Source organism: Naegleria fowleri (genome assembly GCF_008403515.1).
Source record: "Naegleria fowleri strain ATCC 30894 chromosome Unknown tig36, whole genome shotgun sequence".
Classification (NCBI taxonomy): domain Eukaryota; phylum Heterolobosea; class Eutetramitea; order Acrasida; family Naegleriidae; genus Naegleria; species Naegleria fowleri.
The window spans coordinates 299484-323108 of record NW_025407968.1 but is presented as its reverse complement, the minus strand read 5'-3'; the positions used below and the strand labels follow the sequence as shown (position 1 = coordinate 323108).

The following is a 23625-nucleotide window of genomic DNA, read 5'->3' as shown; positions in this document are numbered from 1 at the left end:
TCAAAAAAAATGCTTCAAGATATTCCCCTTCGGCAACGAAGAATGAAACGAAGAAGAGCCTCCACAAAGGCTTCGAGTACGGTTTCAACTTCAATGACACCCAGTTCAACAACAAGTGCCACCAATGGTGTTGGTTTAACATCTTCATCAACGACTACACCAACAACAACGAGAAGTGGGAGAAGAATTCTAAAACCACTTCTCGTACCCTCGGAACCAAGTAATCCTTCGGATGGAATTTTATTTATTGGTGATGATGATGATCATTTGAGAACGTTCTTTGATGAAGAAAATAGAGAACATGTTCATTTTGAAAGAGATAACAATTTTGTTGAGCATCGATTAATTGACTCAGGTGTTGAAATTGATCCAGAGCAAGAAGATCGATTTTATTCCACTCCATTTGAACAATACAACACTCAGAAAATTCTTCATAAAAAAGTGAAATCTACGGATAAAGCAAAACTGGATCTTGAAAATGTAGATAGCAACATTCCTTCAAGAGAGGATACCGTTTTTGAGAATGAAGTTTTCACAAAGAAAAATAAGGAGCTCACACAAAAGAGAATGTATGAATGGATTCAATGTGTTAGATGTGACAATAATTTATTATTTTATGGAGTTGGATCAAAAATATATGCTCTGAATCAATTAATGTACCACTTGAAAATAGTTGATACAAATGGATACTTTGTTATTGTATCTGGATTTAACCCAAATGTAACCGCTGATTCAATTTTATATCAAATTTTAAAACATAATTTTAAAGAGAAGGAAACCAAAATCAAGAAATTGTCATCCATAGAAAAGGTTGATTATATTTCGATGCATCTCTCTAGAAGAAATGAGCAAGTACAACAATCAAATGACGAAGACTTGGGAGATTTTTCAGAATTTGTAAACCCATCAACTCAACAAACGCTAATGCAGAAACAACATTTATATATTTGCATTCACAACATAGATGGTCCAAGTCTGAGAGACAAAACAAGTCAACAACTGTTAGCTGTCTTGGCTTCCTCTAGATATATTCACTTGATTTGTAGTGTTGACCATCAACTCTCTAATCTGCTGTGGGATGATTCTCTGGAAAATAAGTTTGGATTCATGAGGTTTAACATTACTAATTTTTGTACATACTTCTTGGAAAGTGAACACATTTCTCTAAGCGCATTGCTATCAGAAGGAAATACAACTACGAGCGACAATGAAGATGAAGTAGCTGTTGGTGCTATTGATATTGTTTTCAAAACGATTGCGTCAAGCTCCAAAAAGTACAAACAGATTTTCATTGTTATTTGCAAAAAGTTTATTGAACTTGAATCGGAAAAAGAAAAGTCAACAGACAAATCAACTCAATTACCATCAGGCTGTACTTCTAATGACATCAAGAAAGAACTCGGAATGTACGCAATCGACGATACTCTATTGATGGAGGGACTTGCATTTTTCGATCAAACTAAGATCATTAAGAAGCTTAAACAAAACTTGTATGCTCCGACTCTAAAAAAAACACGAGTGTGAACAACTTTTAGCCAAGCTTGAAAATGTTTAGTTTTAAAGACAAAATATTTTTATAGTTGTAGAGAATACCATATTCGGAAATCGTTCTTGATTACTTGTTGAGTTGTTGAATGCACTGATCGATTGTGTCCTTTGTTTTGCTGTTCTTTGTTTTCTTTTTGATGTATTCAAGTAGGTCAATATCTCGAGCTTCAAATGCTGCTTCGATGGCTTCCTTAAATTTGAGCATGTTGATCCAATACTCCACTTTGGTCTCAACCGATTCAATCATTGGGATGTATTTGAGAGCTTCTTCAGGTTTTGGAGAGGCCAAACACTCTTCTACGAACGGAATGTAACCCACAGGAGATTTCTTGCTGTTGGCAAATGCTTCCAACTTTTTCCATTCTCCCAAATGGACAAGAGCTTTGATTTTTGAAAAGTAATATCTCTTATCAGTGACACCGAAATTCTTCTTGAGAATTTTGACATATTTCTTTCGTTCTCCTTTCTTTTCTCTGAGTGCTGGACTGATCATGACCCTATAGAGAGTATCTTGTAGTGGAGCTCCAATAAATTCTTCATCTGTTTCTTCTTCAAGTTTCATTTGCAAGCCATAAAGCTCTCTTGATTTTAATGAAAATTCTGCATCCAATTTATCAGCACTTCTTTCATTGAAATATTTTTCTGATTTTTCAAGGTAATACGCGAATCGTTTCTCAGCGTCGTCATCAGGTGAATCATAATTCTTGAAAGCATGTCTTAATTGTACAAATCCATTTTCTCTTGATGCTTCATCTTCATTCTGCTCTGATTTCAAGTATTTGTAAAACTTTTCAAGCTTCTTGTACTTTCCAAGTTGAGTGCAATAGGAAATAAATAACTTTCTAGCTGCTTTCTTATCTGCAATCATTTCAAACATGTAATAGGTATCAAAGAATTTGATAAGATATAAAATTACGACATAGAGTAAATCAGTGTCATAACTCTGTTGTGCCTTTTCCAAGGCACTCAACGTTTCGTGCATGGACAAGTATAGTTTGATTTGTGAGTGGGGATTGGAGTCGACTTCGAGAAGAGCTTTTGCTAATTTGGGTTTTTGAACTTTGTATGCCTCCATGGCAATATTGGAAAAGCTCACACTGGTTGAGAATTTCCCAAGATTTTCTATAATTCGATCACGAAGTTTCATTTGGGATGCTTCATCTTTTTCTTCCATTTGGCTTCTAATCTTGGTTTTAGCCCAATGTTCGAGAACTTTAGCTTTTGAAAGATTCAAATAGTCGCAAATTTTGTAGGCGAGAAGGAATTCATGCATTTCAGATAATCTTTGAACCAATACTTGAGGAGTAAGCGCAATAATTTGTTCATATGTAATTGGAATTTCACTTCTATTTCTCAATTCATTCATCAATCGAATGTATTTGCATTTTGTTTGGAATGCCTTAGCTTCATCAATAGAAGTCTTCATAAAATTTTTTCCATAAATAGCAGCATTCAACAATTGAGCTTGGATGTTAGTATCAAATTCTCTACATGCAGCATCAATACACTTGTTGACTCCATCAGAAAGAGCATCAATGCTTTGTTCTCCCAGTTCCTTGTTCTTAATTTCCCTAATTGTTTTCAAACATGTTGCTCTCTCATTCACAAAGTCAGAGTAGGCATCGTAGAGAAGAGCAGCTGGAGACAAACTTCCAATTCTAAAAACTTCAACAATACTTTCAGGTATACGTTCAATAAATTCTACACTGTTTGATGTGACACATCGAACACAATCAACTTCTTGAGAAAGAACAATAGGTCCGTCAAAAGTGAACGATTCATAGTGGCCAAAACAATTCACTAAGAGAACAAGAGATTGATCACCACCTCCAATATTTTCAGGACTCCAATATAACATCATGGACTCTCCTCCGCAATAAACTAATTGATCCAATCGATGTTCTGTAATTCCTGTGAAAAATTTCAAATAATTTGAAGTCAGTGCCAAATCAAATACAAATAAATGACCAGAGGCTTGATGAAAAGCAGCAACGGTCTTTAAATCAGGTGAAAGAGCAATTTTTGTGAAACCAGATGTATCTTGTTCTTGAATATTTCCTTTCAGTCTTTCATCTAATTTCATATCCTTATAGAGATTGGAATAACACATAATGATGGTCATCTTGTCAGGAGTACAAAATAATACAAGTGGTCCTTTTCCTACTTTGAAGGGTTTTGTTTCCATTCCACCACCACCTCCGAGAGGCGCACTCGTTAATGTTCGAGCATTTCTTCGAGCCAACATTCCAAAGAATCCACTCTTCTTTTTTGTTATTGATCCACCACCACCACCACTTGAAGATGGTGCTAATTTTGGTGAAGCATTAGAAGAACTTGTCTTTTCATCATCTTCTTCATCGTCCTCATCATCCTCTTCTTCCTCTTCTTCCTCCTCTTCATGATCATGGGGTTCTCCAGCCTTCTTTTTACCCTCAACTTTTGGTTTTTTCTTTCTCACTGAAAGCTCATAATTAGGCACAACAGCCATCACGGATTGAGAGAGATCAGCATTCTGAGAAATTCCAATTTTAGGGAAAATATATTCATGAAAGGGTTTAGCCTCTGACAAATCATAGGCTACGAGTAAACGTCTTTTCGAGGTAAATACCACACATCCTTCTCCGAAGAAGGCATGAGTTTTAATTTCTTCCTCTGCCTGTAGTGGAACGGAAATGAAGGTAGAAGTCGTATCGGTGTTGAGGGGTGGATCGTCTTTTGTTTTCTTGTTGTTTTGGTGGTGGTTGATCGTGAGTTTATCCAAGGCGGTTGAGGGCAGTTGTAATTTACTGGAGAAATTGCTGTCACCATTACTGCTGCTGCCATTCTTCTTGTCGGACGAGTTGTTGCTTGAATCTTCGTTTTGCCATGGACCTGCATATCGTTCACCATTGAAGGCATTATAGAGAAGTAATCGTTTTCTGTCATGATGAAAAGTTTCAAAAGATCATCATGATATTCATAGAAGAAGCAAATGAATTCAAATGAAAAAGAATTCGGTGATGAATCAACCATGTTGGAAAAGAATTCGTTTTCATCAAAAAGAGGTGAACCCATCACGTCATGGCGTGGTTGACATAATGACACACTTACTTTGTCAGAACCATCAATTTCATATCATCGGTCCAACCGATCCCTAATAATGGTTCTTCTTTGCTCTGATCGATCTTTCTCAAATATTTACAAGCAGCAGAGTATATATAAATCATTTGTGATTCACTCAATGCTGATTGACTTGATGATGATCCCTCTCCGAATAACATGTTCGATGATGGTTTTTTGAACATGGCAATCGGACCACCAAAAGGACAAATCACAATTTCATATGATGCTAAATTAAAATCTTTTGGTTTTACTCCTTGTTCATTGCACCATGCTGTTGAAAGGTTGTTGTAGAGATTGTTTCTTCTGTAGTAAAAGAAGTTGTTGTTATATTCAGTGAGCTGGATCCAAGAAGCAGCAATACTCATTTTTTTGAAAGCTGACACATGACGATCTCTGAATTAGTTGTTTCACTTTAAGTGGTCAACCACACATTGAAAACACATGAGTTTCTAACACATATGGACCTGTGGTAAAAGGAATCGATGTAAAATATTTTAATGATCATTGTACAAGAAATGTGATGTTCGTTTTCCTAGAGGACTTGAGGACCAATGACTACTTCCCTAATTTTAAAATTGATTTTTCATTGAGGGTGTTGTAAACATCTAACGAGGCACGTATTTTGAGGAGGAAGGTGTTTGTGAAGCAGAGCCAAGAATTTCATGTTGTTGAGCATACTTTAAAGATACTCTGTTCAATGCATCTCGTTCAATCATCTTGTATTCTTCTGGTGTTACATCGTCAGAGCCTTTGAATTTTTTGTAGTCGTTCACCATTTTCCCTGTTAACTTATCAACCTCTGAATTAAATTCATTAACATCTCTTCCATAATAGAAACTCGATTGATTGGTCATTTGTTTGTTAGATGAAATAAAGTTGTTGAAAATATATCTTCCTCCGAAATAAAAGAGTTGTCCAAGAATAAAAGAGCCGAACAACAAGGTAATTTTCTTTTGTAGTGGAGTCCATCCTCGTTTATGAGATTGTTCATGTATACCTTTTCTCAAAGGATTTAGAGCTTGAGGACCAACATTGCCGCCATAAAAACCTTGAATTTTGGCCTCAACTCTTGCTTTGAACGGTATATTCGTTCCCTGTTCTTGATACTTTTTCTGAATGGCCTCTCGGGTTACTTGTGAATATTCACTTTTTAGTAAATCTTTCAAACTGTTTGCAGGAATTCGTATTCCTTGTGATGATGAAGCAGCAGAATCAGAAGAGGCTTCTGGCTGACGTTCGGGATCGTGGGTAGGGCGGTCGGGTGTGTCTGCGTTTTTGCTCATTTTTATTGTTTGAGGAGAAAATTTTGAGAATTACTTTTTTGGAAGAATTTCAGTCACCTTGATGAATATTGTTCACTTAAATATTGGGGAGTTGCATAAATCCATGCATTAATTTTACATGAATATGGAAACTAGTAAAGAAAGGATCTGAACCACATGTCTAAACCTGGTTTGATTTTTTCAGAGTTAAAAAAATAGATAAATAACCAACCCGATTCACATCATCAACAAAGTGTCTAATAATAATCATAATACTAATTGATAACAAACACACGTTCAATGGTTTTTAACGGAACAACTTCATCGGATATTAATACGGAACAACCCGATATTTTGTTTTTAATATCCCAAGTTGTTTTTGTGTTATTGAATTTATTATCCATTATTGGTTCTGTGATTGTGTTCATTGTCTTTTTCATTGAGTCAACTCATATTTTCAATACCAATGCACTGACCAGTAGCAGCCATCAACAAGGCGAAGAAAAACAATTTTCAGAGGATTCAAATGATCTCTCGGGTCGGATTAGAAATCATTCATTTTCTTTAACGATACGAGATCATGAGACTGGATCATTAACCACTCATTATCGGACCTCTATGAGTGCAAGTTTTTCAAATGGACTCATCAATAGAAAAAAGAAACAATTTATTCGAAGGACCATGCTCATGTTATGTGTATCGGATCTGCTATTTAGTACCAGTAACATTTTGTTTACTGTTTGGTCATGGTGCACCACTTATATACCTTCCTTAAATGTGTCAGATGATAATGTCTCAAACATCTCTTGGATTATTAGTCATATATTTTCGCATGGAAATTTTGCATTTGCTTTATGTAGTGCAACATGGAGTGTCAGTATTGCTATTGCTATTTATACTACCACTAAGAAAGTGAAATGGATGGAAGAAAATTATGCCTATGATATAATATTTCATATAGTTGCGTGGGGTGTTGCATTGATTACATTTACTACAGTTTTTTCTTACCGAGTGGCCTCGAGAATGACTGGATTTCATGCAGACCATCCTGTGGTGGAGAGTTATTTGTTGACATTTTTCAATTTTTTTGGAGCTTTCTATTTGGCAATTGTAAGTTTGTGAAATTGTAGAAGATTTCAAAGTGTCTTAAGGTTGAGTCCAATAAGGCTGCAATTGTGGATTGTGTGGTCATTGTCTTGATATGGAGACATGTGGGTACAATATTATCAGCCTCTCAGTTGCGTGTCGCTGTAAAGCAAGAGACAAAGAGAGCCCAACGAAGAATAATTATCAAATTAAGTTTTTATCTACTTCCATTGTAAGTGGTGCATTTAGTTTCTCGAATTTTTCTAACCATCGAACCCTCTCAATAGCTTACTATCTTCAAGTTGCTTAATCATTTGGTTCTTTTACAATGGACTACAAAATCTTGTGGGTAGACCTGATGAAAACTTTGAATATTACTTTTATATTTTCTTTTATAACACTCTAGTGCCACTTCAAGGCTTTTTGAATGTCACTGTTTATTCTCTAGGGTTACCAAGGTAAGTTAATTTCTTCCACTACTGAACCCTAAACCTATCGATGAATAATCACAACAACAGTGTGCGCTCCTCTATTGTGAAACTTCTTCGTTGTCAGTACTGTATTCCTAAAAGACATCACGAAGAGCGAATTTCTCTCAACACTTCTTCCACCATCGATTATTCAGACCAAAGGATTGAATAGAATGCATCGTTAAAGCCTTCGTCGACCCGAAGTAATACCCTCAATTTCGCCAACACAAAATTGTTCTAGCCATCCAACTTGGTCAACCAAAGGTACCCAACAACAGCCACTTTTCACCTTTTCAAGCGTCATCGAATTTGCAAAACCCCGAATTGTAGTGATGCCGTAGGTCTTTTTCGGTCAATTTTCGAAAATAACATTCTCTCTCTGTGTCAATTCGACGAGCAACCGCAAACAAAAACAAAAAAATAGAAACAATAAAATGTCCAGCCTCCTTCAAGAGAGAGTCAAGTGTGCTTCGCTACTGAAGAAGATTGTCAAAGATGCCAGAGAATTGGTTCCATTGTTTAAACATGGTGATTACATTGGTATGAGCGGTTTTACAGGTATGTCCATCACTTTTTTCAGATCGGAAACACTGACAGTGTAAAATAATACAACCATGAATCATTGAAATCAATCAAAACAGGTGTTGGATATCCTAAAGTTGTACCACAGGTATGTGTGCTTTATTTTCATTATCAACTCGGAATAGTATTCTAGAGCATCATCGCTAACTGTGGTTGTTTCTGTTCTTCATGAAACAACAATTATCAAAAAAAATTGTTCGCACACGCGAACCTTGCAACTTTATCCCTTCAAATATGAACGTTCTCGATGAAAAATCAACAGGCTTTGGCAGACCATGTTGAAAAGAACCAACTTCAAGGACAGTTGAAATTCAACCTTTTCGTTGGAGCCTCATTGGGCGCTGAAGTGGAAGATAGATGGGCCAAACTCGATATGATTGATCGTAGATATCCTCACCAGGTCGGAAAGAACATTCAAAAGGGTATCAATGAAGGAAGAATTAGATTCTCTGATCAACATTTATCCATGTTCCCTCAAAATTTGGCTTACGGATTCTATACCAGAGAGGCTTCTAATCAAAAGAGTCCAATCAATTATGCAATTATTGAGGTAACCGAAATTAAGGAAGATGGTAGCCTTATTTTGGCTGCTAGTGTTGGTGCTACTCCAGAGATTATTCAAAAAGCCGATAAGATTATCCTTGAGGTGAACACGGCTTTACCATCCTTTGATGGTATTCATGATATTTATGAAGTCGTTGATCCTCCACACAGAAAGCCATTGATGATTGAAAAGGTTCAAGACCGTATCGGTACTCCAAGTCTCAAGATTGATATGAGCAAGGTTATTGCCATTGTAGAAAGCAACCATCCAGACAACACTGGTGGAAATACTCCAGAGGATGAAACTAGCAAACAAATCGCAAAGAATCTTACTGAATTTTTAATGTCTGAGGTTGATGCCAAGAGACTTCCAAAAGAACTTTTACCACTTCAATCCGGAATTGGTAATATCGCTAATGCTGTGATCTCTGGTATGGTTGACTCTCCCTTCCAGAACTTGACTGTGTTTACTGAAGTTCTCCAAGATTGTTTCTTAACTTTATTCGAAGCTGGAAAGTTAGATTTTGCTTCCGCAACCTCAGTAAGATTGTCGAATCAAGGATTTGACAAATTTTATGCTGACTGGGAAAATTACAAGAAGAAGATTGTTTTGAGACCTCAATCAATTTCGAATGCTCCAGAGTTGATCAGAAGATTGGGAGTTATTGCCATGAATACTCCTGTTGAAATTGACATTTATGGACATGCCAATTCAACAATGGTTAATGGTTCGAGAATGATCAACGGTTTAGGTGGTTCTGGAGACTTTTTGAGAAACGGTAAACTATCAATCATGCACACGCCTTCGGTTAGACCATCAAAGAACGACCCAATTGGTATTACTTGTATCGTACCAATGGTGACACACGTCGATCACACAGAGCACGATTTGGATGTATTTGTAACTGAATACGGATATGCAGATATGCGTGGATTGTGTCCAAGAGATAGGGCTCGAGTTGTTATCGAAAAGTGTGCCCATCCAGAGTACAGACCAATTTTGCTTGATTATTACGAAACATGTCTTAAGAAATGTTTGAAAGCAGGATCTGCTCATGAACCTCATGATTTGGGTGTCGTTTTCAAGATGTATCAAAACCTTCAGGAACAAGGAACAATGAGAATTAACAAGTGGTGGTAATTATGTATTATTTATCAATAGAAAATAAATATTGGACTATTTCTTTTTTTTCGAGAAAATGGACAATCCCATGTCATGCTTTAGCACATGGTTTAAGAGTGATGTGGAAATTTGAGAAAACAAGTCTTCATCCAAACTGCAATCGAGGGTGTTGAGTTTGTTGAGAGTGGATTCAATCTTGTTCAGGAACATGTCATGGTCTTGTTTGTGAGCGGCTAATGCCGAATAATGATGTTCTTGCATGTATTGGTCTTGCTTGGAAAAGAATTTTCGAGTCTTTTCAAGTAAATCGCTGAGGCAAATTTGTATCTGGATTGAGTGTTGATCAGCAACCCAGTAATAGTAGAGCTTGTTCACTTGATAGAAAAGCTCTTTGTGATATTCATTCATTTCAGGGTCAAACTCTAACTTGGATGTCCATTTCAGATAGGGTTGGTTTTTGATCATATCTTCAATTTCATCTTGTGACACTATCTTGTTCATGTTGCTTGACCCTCGACTGATTCGTCTCACATCCTTGGTTGAGAGTCTTGTATTGGATCCAATAAATGCACTCGTGTGTCTCTTTGCAGCTTTCTCCTCTAATGTCAAATTACTTTCCTTCTTGAATTTCATTTTCATTTTCTGGAAGAATCCCAACGTTTGTTGTGTCTTTAAACTCTTCAATGTTTTATCTTGTTCCACTTTCAAGCTCATATTATACTTCTTTGCTAATTGTTTAGCTGTCAATTTTTGATTATTCTTAATATTCACACTACAATTGGCTGCTACAAGTATAGTGACAATTTCTTGATTTTGTTGTGAAATTGCAATATGAAGAGCAGTATCACCTGAATCATTTTGAGCATCGACATCGACTTCTCGTGCCCGTGCCAACAAGAGCGCAATATCTTGATGTCCTTTTCTGACAGCCACATGCAATGGAGTGTCTCCATTCTTTTTATCTTTGGTATTGAGACATTCCACAATTGTTTCATAATTCATGTAATTGACAAGAATTTTGAGTGATGTCAAATATCCAAAAGAAGCACAATGATGAATGATGGTATTTCCAGCTCCAGACATTTTCACAATTAATTTTGAAAATGTTGGTTTCGTGGTTGAATCTCTACCATTCGTGGAGGTTGTTGTTGAGAGTGCATCTTGCATATTTTCAAAGATTTGTTTGTCTTGTTTGTTTTGTTCTTCAATTTCTAAATTTTTAACTTTGGATGGAACCATACTCGTTGGAGAAGGAGTTGGACAATTGTTAAAAACACTTTCTTCTTCAATCGATAATAGATATCTACATAAATATTCAATGATATGAGGATGTGGAGCAGCTTGGAAAAAGCAATATTGATCTTCTCGATTCATTCTCATGATACTTGCTCCTCTTTCCAGAAGAAATTCAACTTTGGACAAATCACCCTCTTCACAGCACATGTGAAGACAAGTTTGACCTTTTTGTGTTTTGAAATTGACATCAGCACCAAATAATATTAAAGTTTTTGCAACATCCATGTGTCCCTTTCGAAGAGCCACTGAAAGTGGAGTGTTTTCAAAATTATCTCTAATATTGACTATGTGTCAAGAGAGAGTAATTATCAAGGTAGTTATAGAGAGAGAGTAGAGATAGATAAAAAGAGAGAGTAATTGTCAAGGTAGAGATAAAAAGAGAGAGTAGAGATAGATAAAAAGAGAGAGTAGTCATGGTAAAAAAAGTAGTTAAAAAGAACAGTCAACCTTTCACACACACACACACACACACACTTACCTGAACATCCCTTATTTAACAAATAGAAACAAGCTCGAATGCAATTATTGGCAACTGCATAAAACAATGGTGTTGAACCACCAATGTCTTTCTTTTCAATAAAAGCTCTATAATCATCAATTAACACACCCATAAATTTGAATCGATTCAAAGAGGCAGATTTGTGTAAAAGTGATGAATTATTTGCATCCTTGTCGAGATATTGTGTTGAAACATTAAATTTTCCATTATTTTCATTTCTTTCTCTTTCCAAAGTTCTTTTAAATTCATCTAAAAGATTATTCTTGATATAATAATGTAATTCTTCTGTCACATCTGAAAAACAAGTTGGAATATTCTTTCTTCTTTCCATTTTCATTTCTTCATCTTCCTCTTCATCATCCATTCCCAATAAATGTAAATTATTATTATTAACATTGGTCAAAGTAGAAGAGTCTTCAGATGGATGATTCATTCCATTTGAAGATAAATCAACACTCGTGGCTGCATGATCCATTTTCAACGTTCCATTTGTATTTCCTCGTGGTGTGACAGCGGCTCTTAATATAAAACTTGAATGAAGATCAAAGTGGTTGTTTCCATTTATGGAATGATTACCATTTCCAATATTGGGAGATCCAGGGGAATGTATCACCACCATGTCATGTTTATCTCTATTTAGCCACAACAGAGTTCTAGATTTATCTCGAACAGAATACGAATGTTTTTTGTGTGAAATTAAATTTGGAGAAGATCCATTCGCTCGATAAATGGTTCGAATATCATCGGTGGTTTTACAACGAATAGTATTGGGTCTTTGTCGATGGTGGTGATGTTCTTCTTGTTGATGATGATGATGATGAATAGGAGGAGAAGGAGGAGAAGAGGAAATTTGTTCTTCTTCTTCTTCTTTTGAGGGAGATGGAGTAAAGGTGAACATTTTTTTTCCAGCATGAATGTGAACTTGTGAATTCATTCTTCTCACAAATTCATTCTTCGAATCGAACGATTCCTTCTCATCATTGTGTATAGTGAGATTTTGAGTCAATACTTTTGTATCATGAATGACATCATCATCTTCTGAAATGTCACTGTGATGACTTTCACGAGTACCACAAGACAGAGATGATGGAATGTCATCATTCAAAGTGTCAAATTCTTCGTGATCGGATGAACGACTCGATCGTTGAGACATGGTTTCATGATGATGATTTGTGTGACATGAATTTGTGAGGTCATGGAATGGTTTCATTCTTCTTCGTGGAAGAGAGGAAGAGGAATTGGCTCTCAATAATGAAGAAGAAGAAGTGTCAACAGTAGTTGTAGTAGTAGTAGTAGTTGTAGGATTGAGGTGGTTTGGACTTGTTTTTGTGGTGGTACTACTTCTACTACTATTTCTACTCCTACTAGTGGTGGTATTGGTGTTGGTTGTATTGGTTGTAGAACTACTACAATGATTACTACTACTACTCGTATTTGTGTTGTTAGAAGAAGTGGTGGTAATACTAGTGGTAGGAGTATGAGTGGTGGTGGATGCAGAAATCATCATCATCTTGTTGTTGTTGGTAGGAGTATGAGTGGTGGTGGTGGTGGAATGAGTGGTGGTGGCGGATGCAGAAAACGTTAAAAGTGAGGAATGGTGGTTGCGAGGAGAGCACGGTGAACAACATGACATGGTTGGTCCTCCTCCAACTCCTCCTGTGGACGATAATTCTCTGATAGAGGTTCTGAATGGAGTGGACATGTTGGAAGAGAGTGGTGATGGAAGAGAAGGAGGTGGTTGTTGCTGAGGGTGGTGGTTGTTAGGAGTTGTGGCGGATGCTCTGAATGACATTTTTAATGGATTGATGAAATCCAAATTGTTGTGTGTTCTGCCTAAAACTACTGACAAGTGACAGTTATTCGTTATAGTTGGCTCTTTTTATTTCGGGAGAATGAATTTGCCGTTCGCTTCGTGTTGGTAAATTCATTCAGCGTCAAAGAAGGATTTTGGGTACCGCATATATTCTAATTATTATTCTAATTATTATTGATGCAACATATTCATATGATTATATCACCAGAACAGATTTAAAAAGACAATGTGTGAGGATTGCTGGTCGAGGAATACTAAAAATGCAAAATGTATGATTGACAAATAATTATTTTCATAAACATTGAAAATAGGGAGGTGATTATGGTCTTGTAGGCTTCGCTGTGGGTTGATTAGGTTGGTCAGCCAAAGTGGCCAATTTGATTAAATTATTTTGAAGTTTTTGTTGAAGACTTTTGAAGATGTGATGCATCATCATTACATGAAAAGATTATTATCGGGATATGATGATTCTTCTTTCAAAAAAGAAACATACGCCTCACATTGATCAAATTGTCCTTGTTTTTGTCGTTCTAATATTCCAAATATTAATTGTTGATTTTCATCAAGATACTACCAAGAAGATGAAGAACCCATCGGATCCGATGATGGAATCCAATTGATTTTGAATTATTATGATAATAATAACAAATGATATCAAACTAGAACAAAGAAAATTTCATCTACAATTCTACTCTACATTTTGTATCGTCTGAGTTGTAATTTCAGGCTGTTGTGTCGTTGATGATGATGATGGTACAGCCGATGATGGATTACCTGCACGTTGCTGTGTGGTGTTTGATTGTGGATTCATTTTTGTTGTTTATAAACTCTTCATTCAGTGAGGCAAAAAAATTGAACCCAAAAATTTATTATTCACCTTCGGAAACCGGATCATGGTTGCGATCCTCTCTTGTCACAGCATTACATTGGTAGTGGTTTCACATTAGCGTCGTAAGACTCCCACCTGCCCTTTGTAGGCTTATAATAGATACCCTCCAACCGGTGTCGTAGGTTCGTTAATGAGATCTATGATGTAGGGTGGAGTTATTGCCCTGCCGTATTTCAGTGAATAGCACGGATCACCCCCAGAATTCCCATAACAGGTTCATCTCAACACTGATCTCATAGAGTAGGCACGCAAATCCCTAAGCTATATAGATTCAAATCACAGGTCCCATAGACCTTCGTTGAATCTAGAAACATCTCCGAATCTTATATGTGTATCATGACGCTGCTAGTTCATTCAGGCTCCCCGGCGATTGCTCATTACTCGCCACCCCCACCATAGCCCGTATATCGTCGATACCGAGAATTTACCTTTACCCCGCAGGAAGGCTGTCGAGCCTATGACCACCATCATTGATGTTTCTTTAATAGTATCTCGACTCGATTCATTTGCAAGACCGTTGCCGGCTTGCCATAATATCGATCACCCTGTCTACATTGTGCAACTTGGCTTTGTCAAAAATTGTAACAACACATTGTATTCTTGGAATACAACACGTTCAAGTGTTCCCGTAGGAGACTTGGGTATCTCTCGCAGGCACCTCGAGATAAAGGCGTAGAAACAAACTTTCGTCAGCCACCACAGGACCAGTTACGGCATTTTTTTGAAAGCGTCAGTGAGGCAAAAAAATGTGTTGAAAGCCTTTCTTTGATCATCATCATTACTGAGAGTGAATTGAACATTCCTATAATAACACCAACAACTTTTAAAATGGAAGAATTTTTTAAAGCTACCATTCAACACCAGCAAGAAATTAATGATGGTCTGAAAAAGTTTTCGGAATTGTTGGACGAATTGTTATGGATTACTGAAGGAAGGGAAATTACTTCTCATCATCAGGAAAAGAACAGAGAAATATCCAATCATGCATTATTACAAGAATTGACAAAAGTTTTTGGTTTAAAAACCACAACAATAGACAACAAGGAAGAAACTAGTAATGAACAACAAACAAAAATCCTTGTCAAACCTTCCTTTTTATTCACAACAATACCTGATATTAGTAGAACTAATTATTTCAAATCATTTTATTCACGATACGCTCTTTCAAGAGAGTTTGCTTTCGAAAAGGCATTTAAGAAGGTTGTCACAGAATCTGTTTCAAGTTCCTCATTTCTAGACCTTCTTCGTTCCTTGTATTTGGATCATTTGAAAGACAAAGACAACAAAAAATATTTTGAATCTTTGCAGTTGTTATATGACCTTAATAGCATTTCTAAAAAGCACGAAAGAAAGTATAGATTGGAATATGACTACTATGAAAGTAATACTTTGAAATATGAATCACCAGAGTTGTTTAGAGCAAACAATCCTCTTCCTGGTGAACATTTTAGCATTCATAGAATAATCGTTACTCGACGTTTGTTTGTTCCTTATGATTATGAACATGGAGATAATACAGCTCTCAAAGCGTTTCAGATCATGTAAGTTAACATGTTAAATACGAGAAGATTTGATTTGACACTCTTCAGATTGCATGGTCATGCAAGATTATTCAACAAACCTACATCCTATCTACCCTTGGTTTATGAGCTCGAAAAGGCTGTGGAGACAAGTGATGTTAAATATTGTGATCTTCGAAGCAATATTTTTCCTCCGCCACCACTTTATGATTTACCACATGTCATAGAAAACCCATCTAAAGACTATTCACTTGATCAAATTGAATGGATATGCAATGAATATTTACCAAACGTATTCAGACATAGAGTTACTTGGGAAAATGGTGTTCTAAATAGAGCAGAACTTGTTTACAAGTTACTTGCAAGCATGACACTATTGCCAAAGAATAATCCTTTTTCAGTCGCAAAAAAAAGACGAAAGAAGGGAATGGAGTAATATTATGCTTTCCCAATATCCTGTATTGGTCAAAAGAAATGGTCAATATATGCTAATTTATGGAATTAGATGGAGAAAAAGCTCTAGCATGAACGATAGCGTGAAATCAATGAAGAAACAAGGAATTTATGGATTAGAAATGAATAGGGAACATTTCAATAATTATCCATATTTCAAATCGAACGGTACAGAATGTATTGAAACAAAAAAACCACCAAGATCGCTCCTATTCACATTTAAACCACAACTTGAAGAAGAAATTATTTCGAGAGGCTACCTACAAGAGTATTCCTATCCAATTCATCCACCTCTAAGAACATGGATATTTGGAAGTATTCTCTCTCACAATTCTATTTCTAAATCTGATTTCTCTGGTTTAATGGAAGGAAGAAAAACTTTTCTTCATATTCTTTTGAAATATAGACCAGACTTTGTGGTCAGTGAAGTTATTCATGGAACAGTGACAACATTGATATCATCAACACTAACCATTAACAAACCAAAATTTAACAACATTCGCTATACTATTGATGATTTCAAGAGAATGCCCGTAGTGAAATATGATACATCATATTTAGAGTGGTTTTTACCAATGTATTGTAATGTGGAATCTATTAGCTTACGGCGAGAAGAAAGGATGTTAGCTTGGAGTACTCAGCGTTATTTAGATGGACTTCTCAACTATTTGGCTTTACTGATTAATGTCAACATTGGTGAAATTTCTCATTTGACTTTGCATGAAGCATTAGAATTGAGAGAATATCTACAGACAAGTCGAAGTTTAGAAAAGGAAATTGAAAATGCAAAAAAGATTCCAATATTTTCATACCAACGATCACCTCTTTTACAGGACATTTTAAAAGACAATGCAACACTTTCCATATTATTGTATGACCCACACGATACAACCAGCAATGAAATTCAAATGAAACAAAACAACTCTCGAAACACTCTTCTTCAATTATTGCCCTATATTGTAGAGTGTGTTCGGCATAACATTTCTCAGATGAGAAAGGAGAAATTTTACTTTAAACTTTATTTAAGAGGATTGTTTGTTCCTCACAATCCACTCCTTCATAGAGATTACATTAAGCATAAAGTTAAGAAATTCTTAAGGAGTATGATTAACAACAAGAAAGAAGACAAAGATGATACTAATATCAAGGAGAATGATGAACTAGCTCTTTTAAGAGAAAACATTACCTTGATTTCTAGATTTATGAACTTGAAGTGGAAGAGACCCTTATCCTATGTTCAAGTGATGACACCTTCCACTCGATATGTTTTTAAGAAAATTGCAGATTGCTTTGCAATTCCAATTACCAATCAACTCAATAGGCAAACAGATGACACTAACACACAAAACTCACAACCAATTTTAGAGAAAGCAACCAATATTTTCATGCCACTTCCTATTGATGACTCAATGATTCAAGCTCTCAAACTTCTTCTAACCGAGACAACATTTATTAATGAGCAACCTAGTCAAATGAAAGTGCCATCATCTCTTGTCGGAAAATATCTATCACGAAATGCTGACGAGTATCAATTGACTCATCTATTTCTATTATTTCTTGTAGAATATTTGCTTAAAACTTCTAAATCCTTAAAGCTTGATACAACAGAGCTATGCAAGCTGGCTCACAATTTTAAACTCTTATCGAAAGAGACACAGAACGTTCCAGATATTCCTTCTCTTGAACTTGGTTTGATCGACATGTTCAAACAACAGAGAACAAAACCAATCGAAACAAGGAACAACAACAAAAAGATTTTTCAACAACAAAATGTTCACACTCTGCGGTGGCGAAGCAAGACAACAGCCAATATGATAGATATCAAAACATTGTTATGGAACACCTTCTTAGAGCGCAAAGTTGACAGTTTTTTAATTCATCCTCTTTCCATTCTTGTACATCCCACTGAGAAAACAAATTTATACATTTGGAAAAACATGCTTGAGATGAGTTTCGATTTACAATGCTACATTCAATACAGAAACAAAACTACAAGTTGCTTTCCAATCAAAACAAGTGATGAAGAGAGGAAAGATTGGGAATTGATCAAGCAGAAAGATATAGAAAACATATATATGAAAGAACCTATCGAAAAGTTCTATCCCTTCGATATTCATGCTCCTGTGAATGCGAGAAAATTGGGAAGTATGGATTCAACTCAAATGTCGTTGTCTACCACTTTATTAGACATGTTCATGAATGGGCTGGATTGGTGTATTTCTTCTTCTAGATTGGCATTGTTGGATTCACTCAGTTATGTACCTCTCAAAAAACACGACCGATACCATCACAAACAATTCGGACTCTTGCTTCCTCTGATTGAACCTACAACTGTTGAAATGTTCACATCAGAACCTACAAATAATGATATTTGGGATATTTATTTAATGATACAGTGCTTTGCTAAAAGAATAAGGAGAAAGCTCATGCAACATCGATCACAGAGAGAAATACTTGGAAAATCAGAATTAGTGTACAATATTCCTCAAGATACTGTACCTGAAATATCAAATCTAGTTTCCAACATCTTGGATTTAATTCATAAGAATATTACAATTTTTCAACGACAAGACATTTCTAGGAATTTTGTTCACGAAATTCATAATTATCAATTTAATGAGAAAAACAAATATCACGCATTATGGGACTTGGTGTCCAAGATTTTTAAATTTTGCCGAGACTTTGAAATGGAAAGAGTTTTCTCTAAAATATCTGATAAGATCACATCAGATTCTGTTCAAGATTTACTAAATCCAATGGAATCGTTGTCAAAAGCTCCTCGAAGTGAATTTAGAAAAGTTTTAAAAGATCATGAACTTTATTCTCTTTCTCCGTTTATTGATAGAGACTTGGAGCGATCCAAAACAACACAAATTTTAGACATTGATTCTTCTGAACATGCAGTGTTAAGAAGCAACAATTTACATGGAAACAACCAATCATTTGCTTATTCCTTTTTCAAAAAGGCCATCAAGCACTCCCAGCAACACAATTTCGAAGTGATATTTGGAGAGAGATTGATTGACTTTTCATATACATTAGCATATGGACAAGTAAGAAACATTATTCCACACTATAGTGACTCGCTTCACACCTTATACATTACTGAGGCCGAAGCAGCTTACATGAATGATCAAGACAAGCCATTATTTTATCAAGCAGCTGATTGTGAATGGAAAAGAATTCAAAAATCACCTCCATCTGACGCATTGACAGTCCAGTGTGACTCAGTGGAAGATTTAGAAGGACTAGCTGATGAAGGTGTAGATGCAAGAATGATTTTTGGAGGATTCGCTGGAGGTGAATGTGAGCTATTGCTTTGTCATCCTTCGTCAGATCTTGAAGCCATACTTGGTCAAGACAATGTGAAAGAAGCTCTTCAAAATCAAAGAATCGAGTACTTTGGCGAAAGGAAATGTGGATGGATGAATTTGAATGACATTATAGGTGCAGGAATTCAAACAGAACCTCCATTTACTAGCGATAAAACAAGACAAAGTGTTTGGATAGGAACACCACTAGAGGGTAGATTCGAATATTATCCAGGCTTGTCCTTAGAAGAAAACAAAACCAGATTTGTCAACAAGTTAAAAGCAAAGACACTCAAATACTTAACTCATCCCAAAACAGACATGGAATGCGACCGACACCATCTCAGAGATCCTATACCTCTTTTCAGCTTGGAATTCTTGTTTTTTTCAAGTGTGCCTTTCAATTTTAAATCTTTTCCTTCGATGTAGGAACAATAATTTATTGTAAATGATATTAAAAAGTGAAATCAGTGCCGCAATCAAGAGCCCAAGGGAATTTGTCTTGCAAAGTCTTGGAAAACAGCTTTTGGATAGGGACATTCGTTCGCTTACACCATGCAACTGTAATTCTTGGATCACAATAATTAAGTCTGGAGGTGGAAAGCGCAACTGTTTTGTTGTCAATTTTCATCTTCTTCTCGTGATTCATTTCCTCAACTTTCTTCTTGACAGCCTCGATCTTGCTTTCGATAGCCTCTGTAGTTTTAGGAAGCACTGGAAGAGTTGGCTTCTTTGGAGCTTTTTCTTTCTTTGCACTTCCCAAGAACGCTGCAACTGATTTTCCAGCATTCTTGGCCTTCAATTCAATATCCTTTTGTTTCTGCTCGAATTCTTCAACCTCTTTTTCATAAAGTTTCAAAATCTTTTGATTGTCTTTCTCCCATTTCTCTTTCACTTCATCATATCCAGACTTTGAAATGTCTTTGAGAGCTTTTTTCAATCTTTCCATATAAGAAACTTGGGCCTCAATCTTTTTGTCCATGGTTTCTACTGAGGAATCAAAAGTTTTAGGAGCTGCACGTTGGTGATTACATAGAATAGCAACTTGTCTGTTTGCAGTGTTATAAAGACTAACTTTCTCAGCAACAGTCATATCGGTGGTAATGTCTTTTTCGAGCCTCTTTAACTCTCGATCCAAAGTAATGGAAGCATTATAGGTACGGAAAACCTTGGCAGATAATTTTTCCATGTAGGATTTCAAATGTTCATTGAGTTTGGTTGGGTTAATTTTGTTGAAAAGCATGTCAGTGGGTTTCTTTCCTTCCACAAAGCTTTTAACACACTTGTAGACAGCTTTCTCTACTTCCACTGTATTTTCATATCTGATGGAATCTTTACCAAGGAAATCAAATTTGATTGAGGAAGGTGGAACTAACGTAATATGTTCGACTCTTAAGCTGCAACAACCAACTGTATCAGCCTCCTCTTCATCATCCTTTTCATTACCAACTCTCAAAGCAAGCTTATCAATAAAATAAATAGCAACTCCAAGCTGTCTCTCTGATTCACTGCTATCCGTCCATTGTTTTTTGTAGTCTTCTCTAATCTTTTCGATACAATCTTTCAAATTTCGAGCAGTTTGATACTTAAGATAATCATTCATAGCTTTCAAACTGGATCCGCTCGCAAATTGTACGTATTTGTTCTTGTTATTAATTACATCCTTGTAAGCAGCTAACCACAAGACCGTATTATTGGAAACGACTGCTCCCCATTGGTGGCCCACTGGAGGTGGAGGACAATCTTCAAGCCTACCAATATTGATTGTAATATCTTCAGGTTGAATTCTCTTTTTGAGTTGACCCATCTTTGGATGAGTTCCTCTTCCTCTAAAGAGAGCTGGAGGCTCAATTTTATATTGTTGAACCTTCTCCTTTCTTCCATCGACAAGAGCATACTTATAGGCATCCTCAAATTTTGCTTTTTCTTCTTTTTCTGCCTTTTTTTCTTCGGATGATCGACCATTCTTCTTCTCTTTTTCGGTCAATAAATGTTCCCAAATCTTTGAGAAATCACACTTGCTCAAAGATTTAATGGTATGATTTTTTCCAAGCAATTCTTTCCAAGCGTTCCAAAAATTGTCATTAAATTGCTGTTTCTTGACATAATCCGATTCCAACATGGAAGCATACATGGTTGCAACCTCCTCTTGCTCAGGAGTTAATTTTACTGACTTTCCATCGTAGTAAACTGGAATGCCATGAGGTTCGTAATCAGGTGGAAACAAAACTCCGTTGTGCTTCAATGTATTCCACTTTTGATCGGAAGAAAGTATTTCTTGGATCTTTTCATCGGATTCTTGCCACCACTTGTAAATATCCTCTACGCTAGAAGATGCTGCAGCTGCCGCTGCTGCTGATGAAGACTCTTCTTCTTCTTTCTTTGTTTCTTTTGGAGTTTCTTTCTTCTTTTTGGTTTCTTTCTTTACGACTTCAATTTTAACTTTCTCCTCCACTTCTTCCTCTTCACTAACATCATCGTCTATTACTCTCTTTCTCTTTTTCTGTGATTGATGGTTCATGTGTTGAATAGCGATTCGGAATGTTGGTGGTGTTATGTTCGAACAATAATCACAACTTACATCATCGGCTGGCATGTTTAAATAATTTTTTGAAATGAAAAATTTTTGTTTTGGCGGGCAATTTTCGTTACCCAACGTGAGATAGCCAACAAGTAATGGAGTTATTTGAATTTAATTCGATTTCATTCTCGTTCTAAGACTCAGTATCGATACTACTATACTGAGAGAATGAATCAGTATTAATAATCTAGAACGAAATTCCCTGAGATGATCAAGCCTTTAAATTGGCTCATAAAAAAATGGCTCCTCACCTTACTTGCATTTGTAGCTCCCTCAATGAGTCGGATCAAGTCGTTACATCTCCTAATACTATGAATCATGAAATGGACACTTCCGATTGCGAGTTCTTGTGTAAATGCTATTCTGATGGCTCGATCTTCATTGAAAATTTTAAGAGAGAGCTGGTTCCAATCAACCAGGCGGTCAACCAACCCTTTTCCAAACCAAGCTGTGTTTGTGCTTCTTTTTGTTCCTCTGGTGGAAAAAGGTTTTTATTTGTTGGAAGAAGTGATAATGTTGTAACAACTTACATCCAATGCTCTCTTGATGGGAGAGAGCGTTTTTTTGAATCGCAAAGCAGAGCCTTAAACTGTGTTTCGCCAATAACTTGCATGACGATGACCTCCGTGCATTCATCCAATAATAATTCAAATAATGAATGTTCCATGATGATGGTAATCGGGCTATATTCAGGACATGTCCTTTTGTATCATATCCTCTATGACTCCATTGGTATTCTTCAATGGAAACAATTCGATTACTTCAACGAAAAGGCTTCCTCAGTGGTTCTCCTTCGTGTTCTTCCATGTCAGGAGTCCTATGAACATGAACGAGCATTATATTGCCGTTCTTTTTTCTTATTTTCTCAGCGTTCTAATGGAGTGTTAGAAGTTTCTGAGATGAAAGTCGAATCTCGTCAATTGCCAGTTGGAAACAACTCTTTTCTTTCAGGTGTGAATGTTTCAGTTCATAATCGTCAAATGATCAATGCAAGCAAAACCTGCCCTTGTAGTATCGCATGTACAAAACTTGTATACCCTTCACTGATTTGTGTACTAATTGGAGGAGAGAGCAGCTTATCCTTGATTTACTCGAAGGACGAATTTAGAACATTCAAGACCATTCCTATTCAAGTTCCTTCAGGATGTGTGATTTGCTGTACCTTAGCAGTGAGACATGAAAAAGAGGATGGAGCTTTGTTAACTCTTCTCTGCGGAGATCAATTTGGTCAATTGTACAGAATTAAGATAGTGAAAGAGTCATTTGAAGTTGTTGCCAAGCTGTTGGAGTTTAAAAGCTCCAGCTTCCTGTCTCCCTCCCTAAGTTCCATGACCATGCACTGTGTATTGGTTAAAAAGAACGGACGACACAAGATCCTATTTCATGACCGATCTGGCAAATGTTTAGAATTTTAAGGGCTAACGAGTAAACCAAAAGGAATTTGATGGAGTGATTGGTCTCGAGATGATAGCAGCCAACTCTTTTGATATCATTAAACCCTTTCATTTGCTGGCAGGAACATGCATTGGATCTTGTTGGAACCTTTT

The 23625-nt window shown here is 36.3% G+C and overlaps 11 protein-coding genes across 11 annotated transcripts; 6 read left to right on the top strand and 5 right to left on the bottom strand.

Annotated features, from left to right (window-relative positions):
- Positions 1 to 9: 9 nt before the first annotated feature.
- Positions 10 to 1524, top strand: FDP41_004127 (uncharacterized protein; the record flags this gene model as incomplete). Its single annotated transcript, XM_044707508.1, has 1 exon — positions 10 to 1524. The coding sequence occupies one exon, from the start codon at positions 10 to 12 to the stop codon at positions 1522 to 1524; it is 1515 nt and encodes a 504-aa protein (XP_044561545.1).
- A 91-nt stretch (positions 1525 to 1615) lies between these two features.
- FDP41_004126 (uncharacterized protein) lies at positions 1616 to 5015 on the bottom strand (the record flags this gene model as incomplete). The annotated part of the gene is made up of 2 exons (XM_044707507.1): positions 1616 to 4466; positions 4639 to 5015. The coding sequence occupies 2 exons, from the start codon at positions 5013 to 5015 to the stop codon at positions 1616 to 1618; spliced, it is 3228 nt and encodes a 1075-aa protein (XP_044561544.1).
- Positions 5016 to 5255: 240 nt separating this feature from the next.
- FDP41_004125 (uncharacterized protein) lies at positions 5256 to 5933 on the bottom strand (the record flags this gene model as incomplete). Its single annotated transcript, XM_044707506.1, has 1 exon — positions 5256 to 5933. The coding sequence occupies one exon, from the start codon at positions 5931 to 5933 to the stop codon at positions 5256 to 5258; it is 678 nt and encodes a 225-aa protein (XP_044561543.1).
- A 279-nt stretch (positions 5934 to 6212) lies between these two features.
- FDP41_004124 (uncharacterized protein) lies at positions 6213 to 7640 on the top strand (the record flags this gene model as incomplete). The annotated part of the gene is made up of 4 exons (XM_044707505.1): positions 6213 to 7022; positions 7079 to 7230; positions 7286 to 7456; positions 7517 to 7640. The coding sequence occupies 4 exons, from the start codon at positions 6213 to 6215 to the stop codon at positions 7638 to 7640; spliced, it is 1257 nt and encodes a 418-aa protein (XP_044561542.1).
- Positions 7641 to 7902: 262 nt separating this feature from the next.
- Positions 7903 to 9734, top strand: FDP41_004123 (uncharacterized protein; the record flags this gene model as incomplete). Its single annotated transcript, XM_044707504.1, has 3 exons — positions 7903 to 8026; positions 8110 to 8138; positions 8313 to 9734. 3 exons carry the CDS (start codon positions 7903 to 7905, stop codon positions 9732 to 9734), a joined length of 1575 nt encoding a protein of 524 aa, XP_044561541.1.
- Positions 9735 to 9770: 36 nt separating this feature from the next.
- On the bottom strand, positions 9771 to 13303 carry FDP41_004122 (uncharacterized protein; the record flags this gene model as incomplete). Its single annotated transcript, XM_044707503.1, has 2 exons — positions 9771 to 11296; positions 11491 to 13303. The coding sequence occupies 2 exons, from the start codon at positions 13301 to 13303 to the stop codon at positions 9771 to 9773; spliced, it is 3339 nt and encodes a 1112-aa protein (XP_044561540.1).
- Positions 13304 to 13643: 340 nt separating this feature from the next.
- FDP41_004121 (uncharacterized protein) lies at positions 13644 to 14135 on the bottom strand (the record flags this gene model as incomplete). Its single annotated transcript, XM_044707502.1, has 3 exons — positions 13644 to 13734; positions 13818 to 13894; positions 14022 to 14135. 3 exons carry the CDS (start codon positions 14133 to 14135, stop codon positions 13644 to 13646), a joined length of 282 nt encoding a protein of 93 aa, XP_044561539.1.
- Positions 14136 to 15041: 906 nt separating this feature from the next.
- Positions 15042 to 16169, top strand: FDP41_004120 (uncharacterized protein; the record flags this gene model as incomplete). Its single annotated transcript, XM_044707501.1, has 2 exons — positions 15042 to 15754; positions 15803 to 16169. 2 exons carry the CDS (start codon positions 15042 to 15044, stop codon positions 16167 to 16169), a joined length of 1080 nt encoding a protein of 359 aa, XP_044561538.1.
- An 88-nt stretch (positions 16170 to 16257) lies between these two features.
- FDP41_004119 (uncharacterized protein) lies at positions 16258 to 19926 on the top strand (the record flags this gene model as incomplete). Its single annotated transcript, XM_044707499.1, has 1 exon — positions 16258 to 19926. One exon carries the CDS (start codon positions 16258 to 16260, stop codon positions 19924 to 19926), a length of 3669 nt encoding a protein of 1222 aa, XP_044561537.1.
- A 25-nt stretch (positions 19927 to 19951) lies between these two features.
- On the bottom strand, positions 19952 to 22093 carry FDP41_004118 (uncharacterized protein; the record flags this gene model as incomplete). Its single annotated transcript, XM_044707498.1, has 2 exons — positions 19952 to 22000; positions 22079 to 22093. 2 exons carry the CDS (start codon positions 22091 to 22093, stop codon positions 19952 to 19954), a joined length of 2064 nt encoding a protein of 687 aa, XP_044561536.1.
- A 224-nt stretch (positions 22094 to 22317) lies between these two features.
- Positions 22318 to 23493, top strand: FDP41_004117 (uncharacterized protein; the record flags this gene model as incomplete). The annotated part of the gene is made up of 1 exon (XM_044707497.1): positions 22318 to 23493. One exon carries the CDS (start codon positions 22318 to 22320, stop codon positions 23491 to 23493), a length of 1176 nt encoding a protein of 391 aa, XP_044561535.1.
- Between the last annotated feature and the right edge of the window lie 132 nt (positions 23494 to 23625).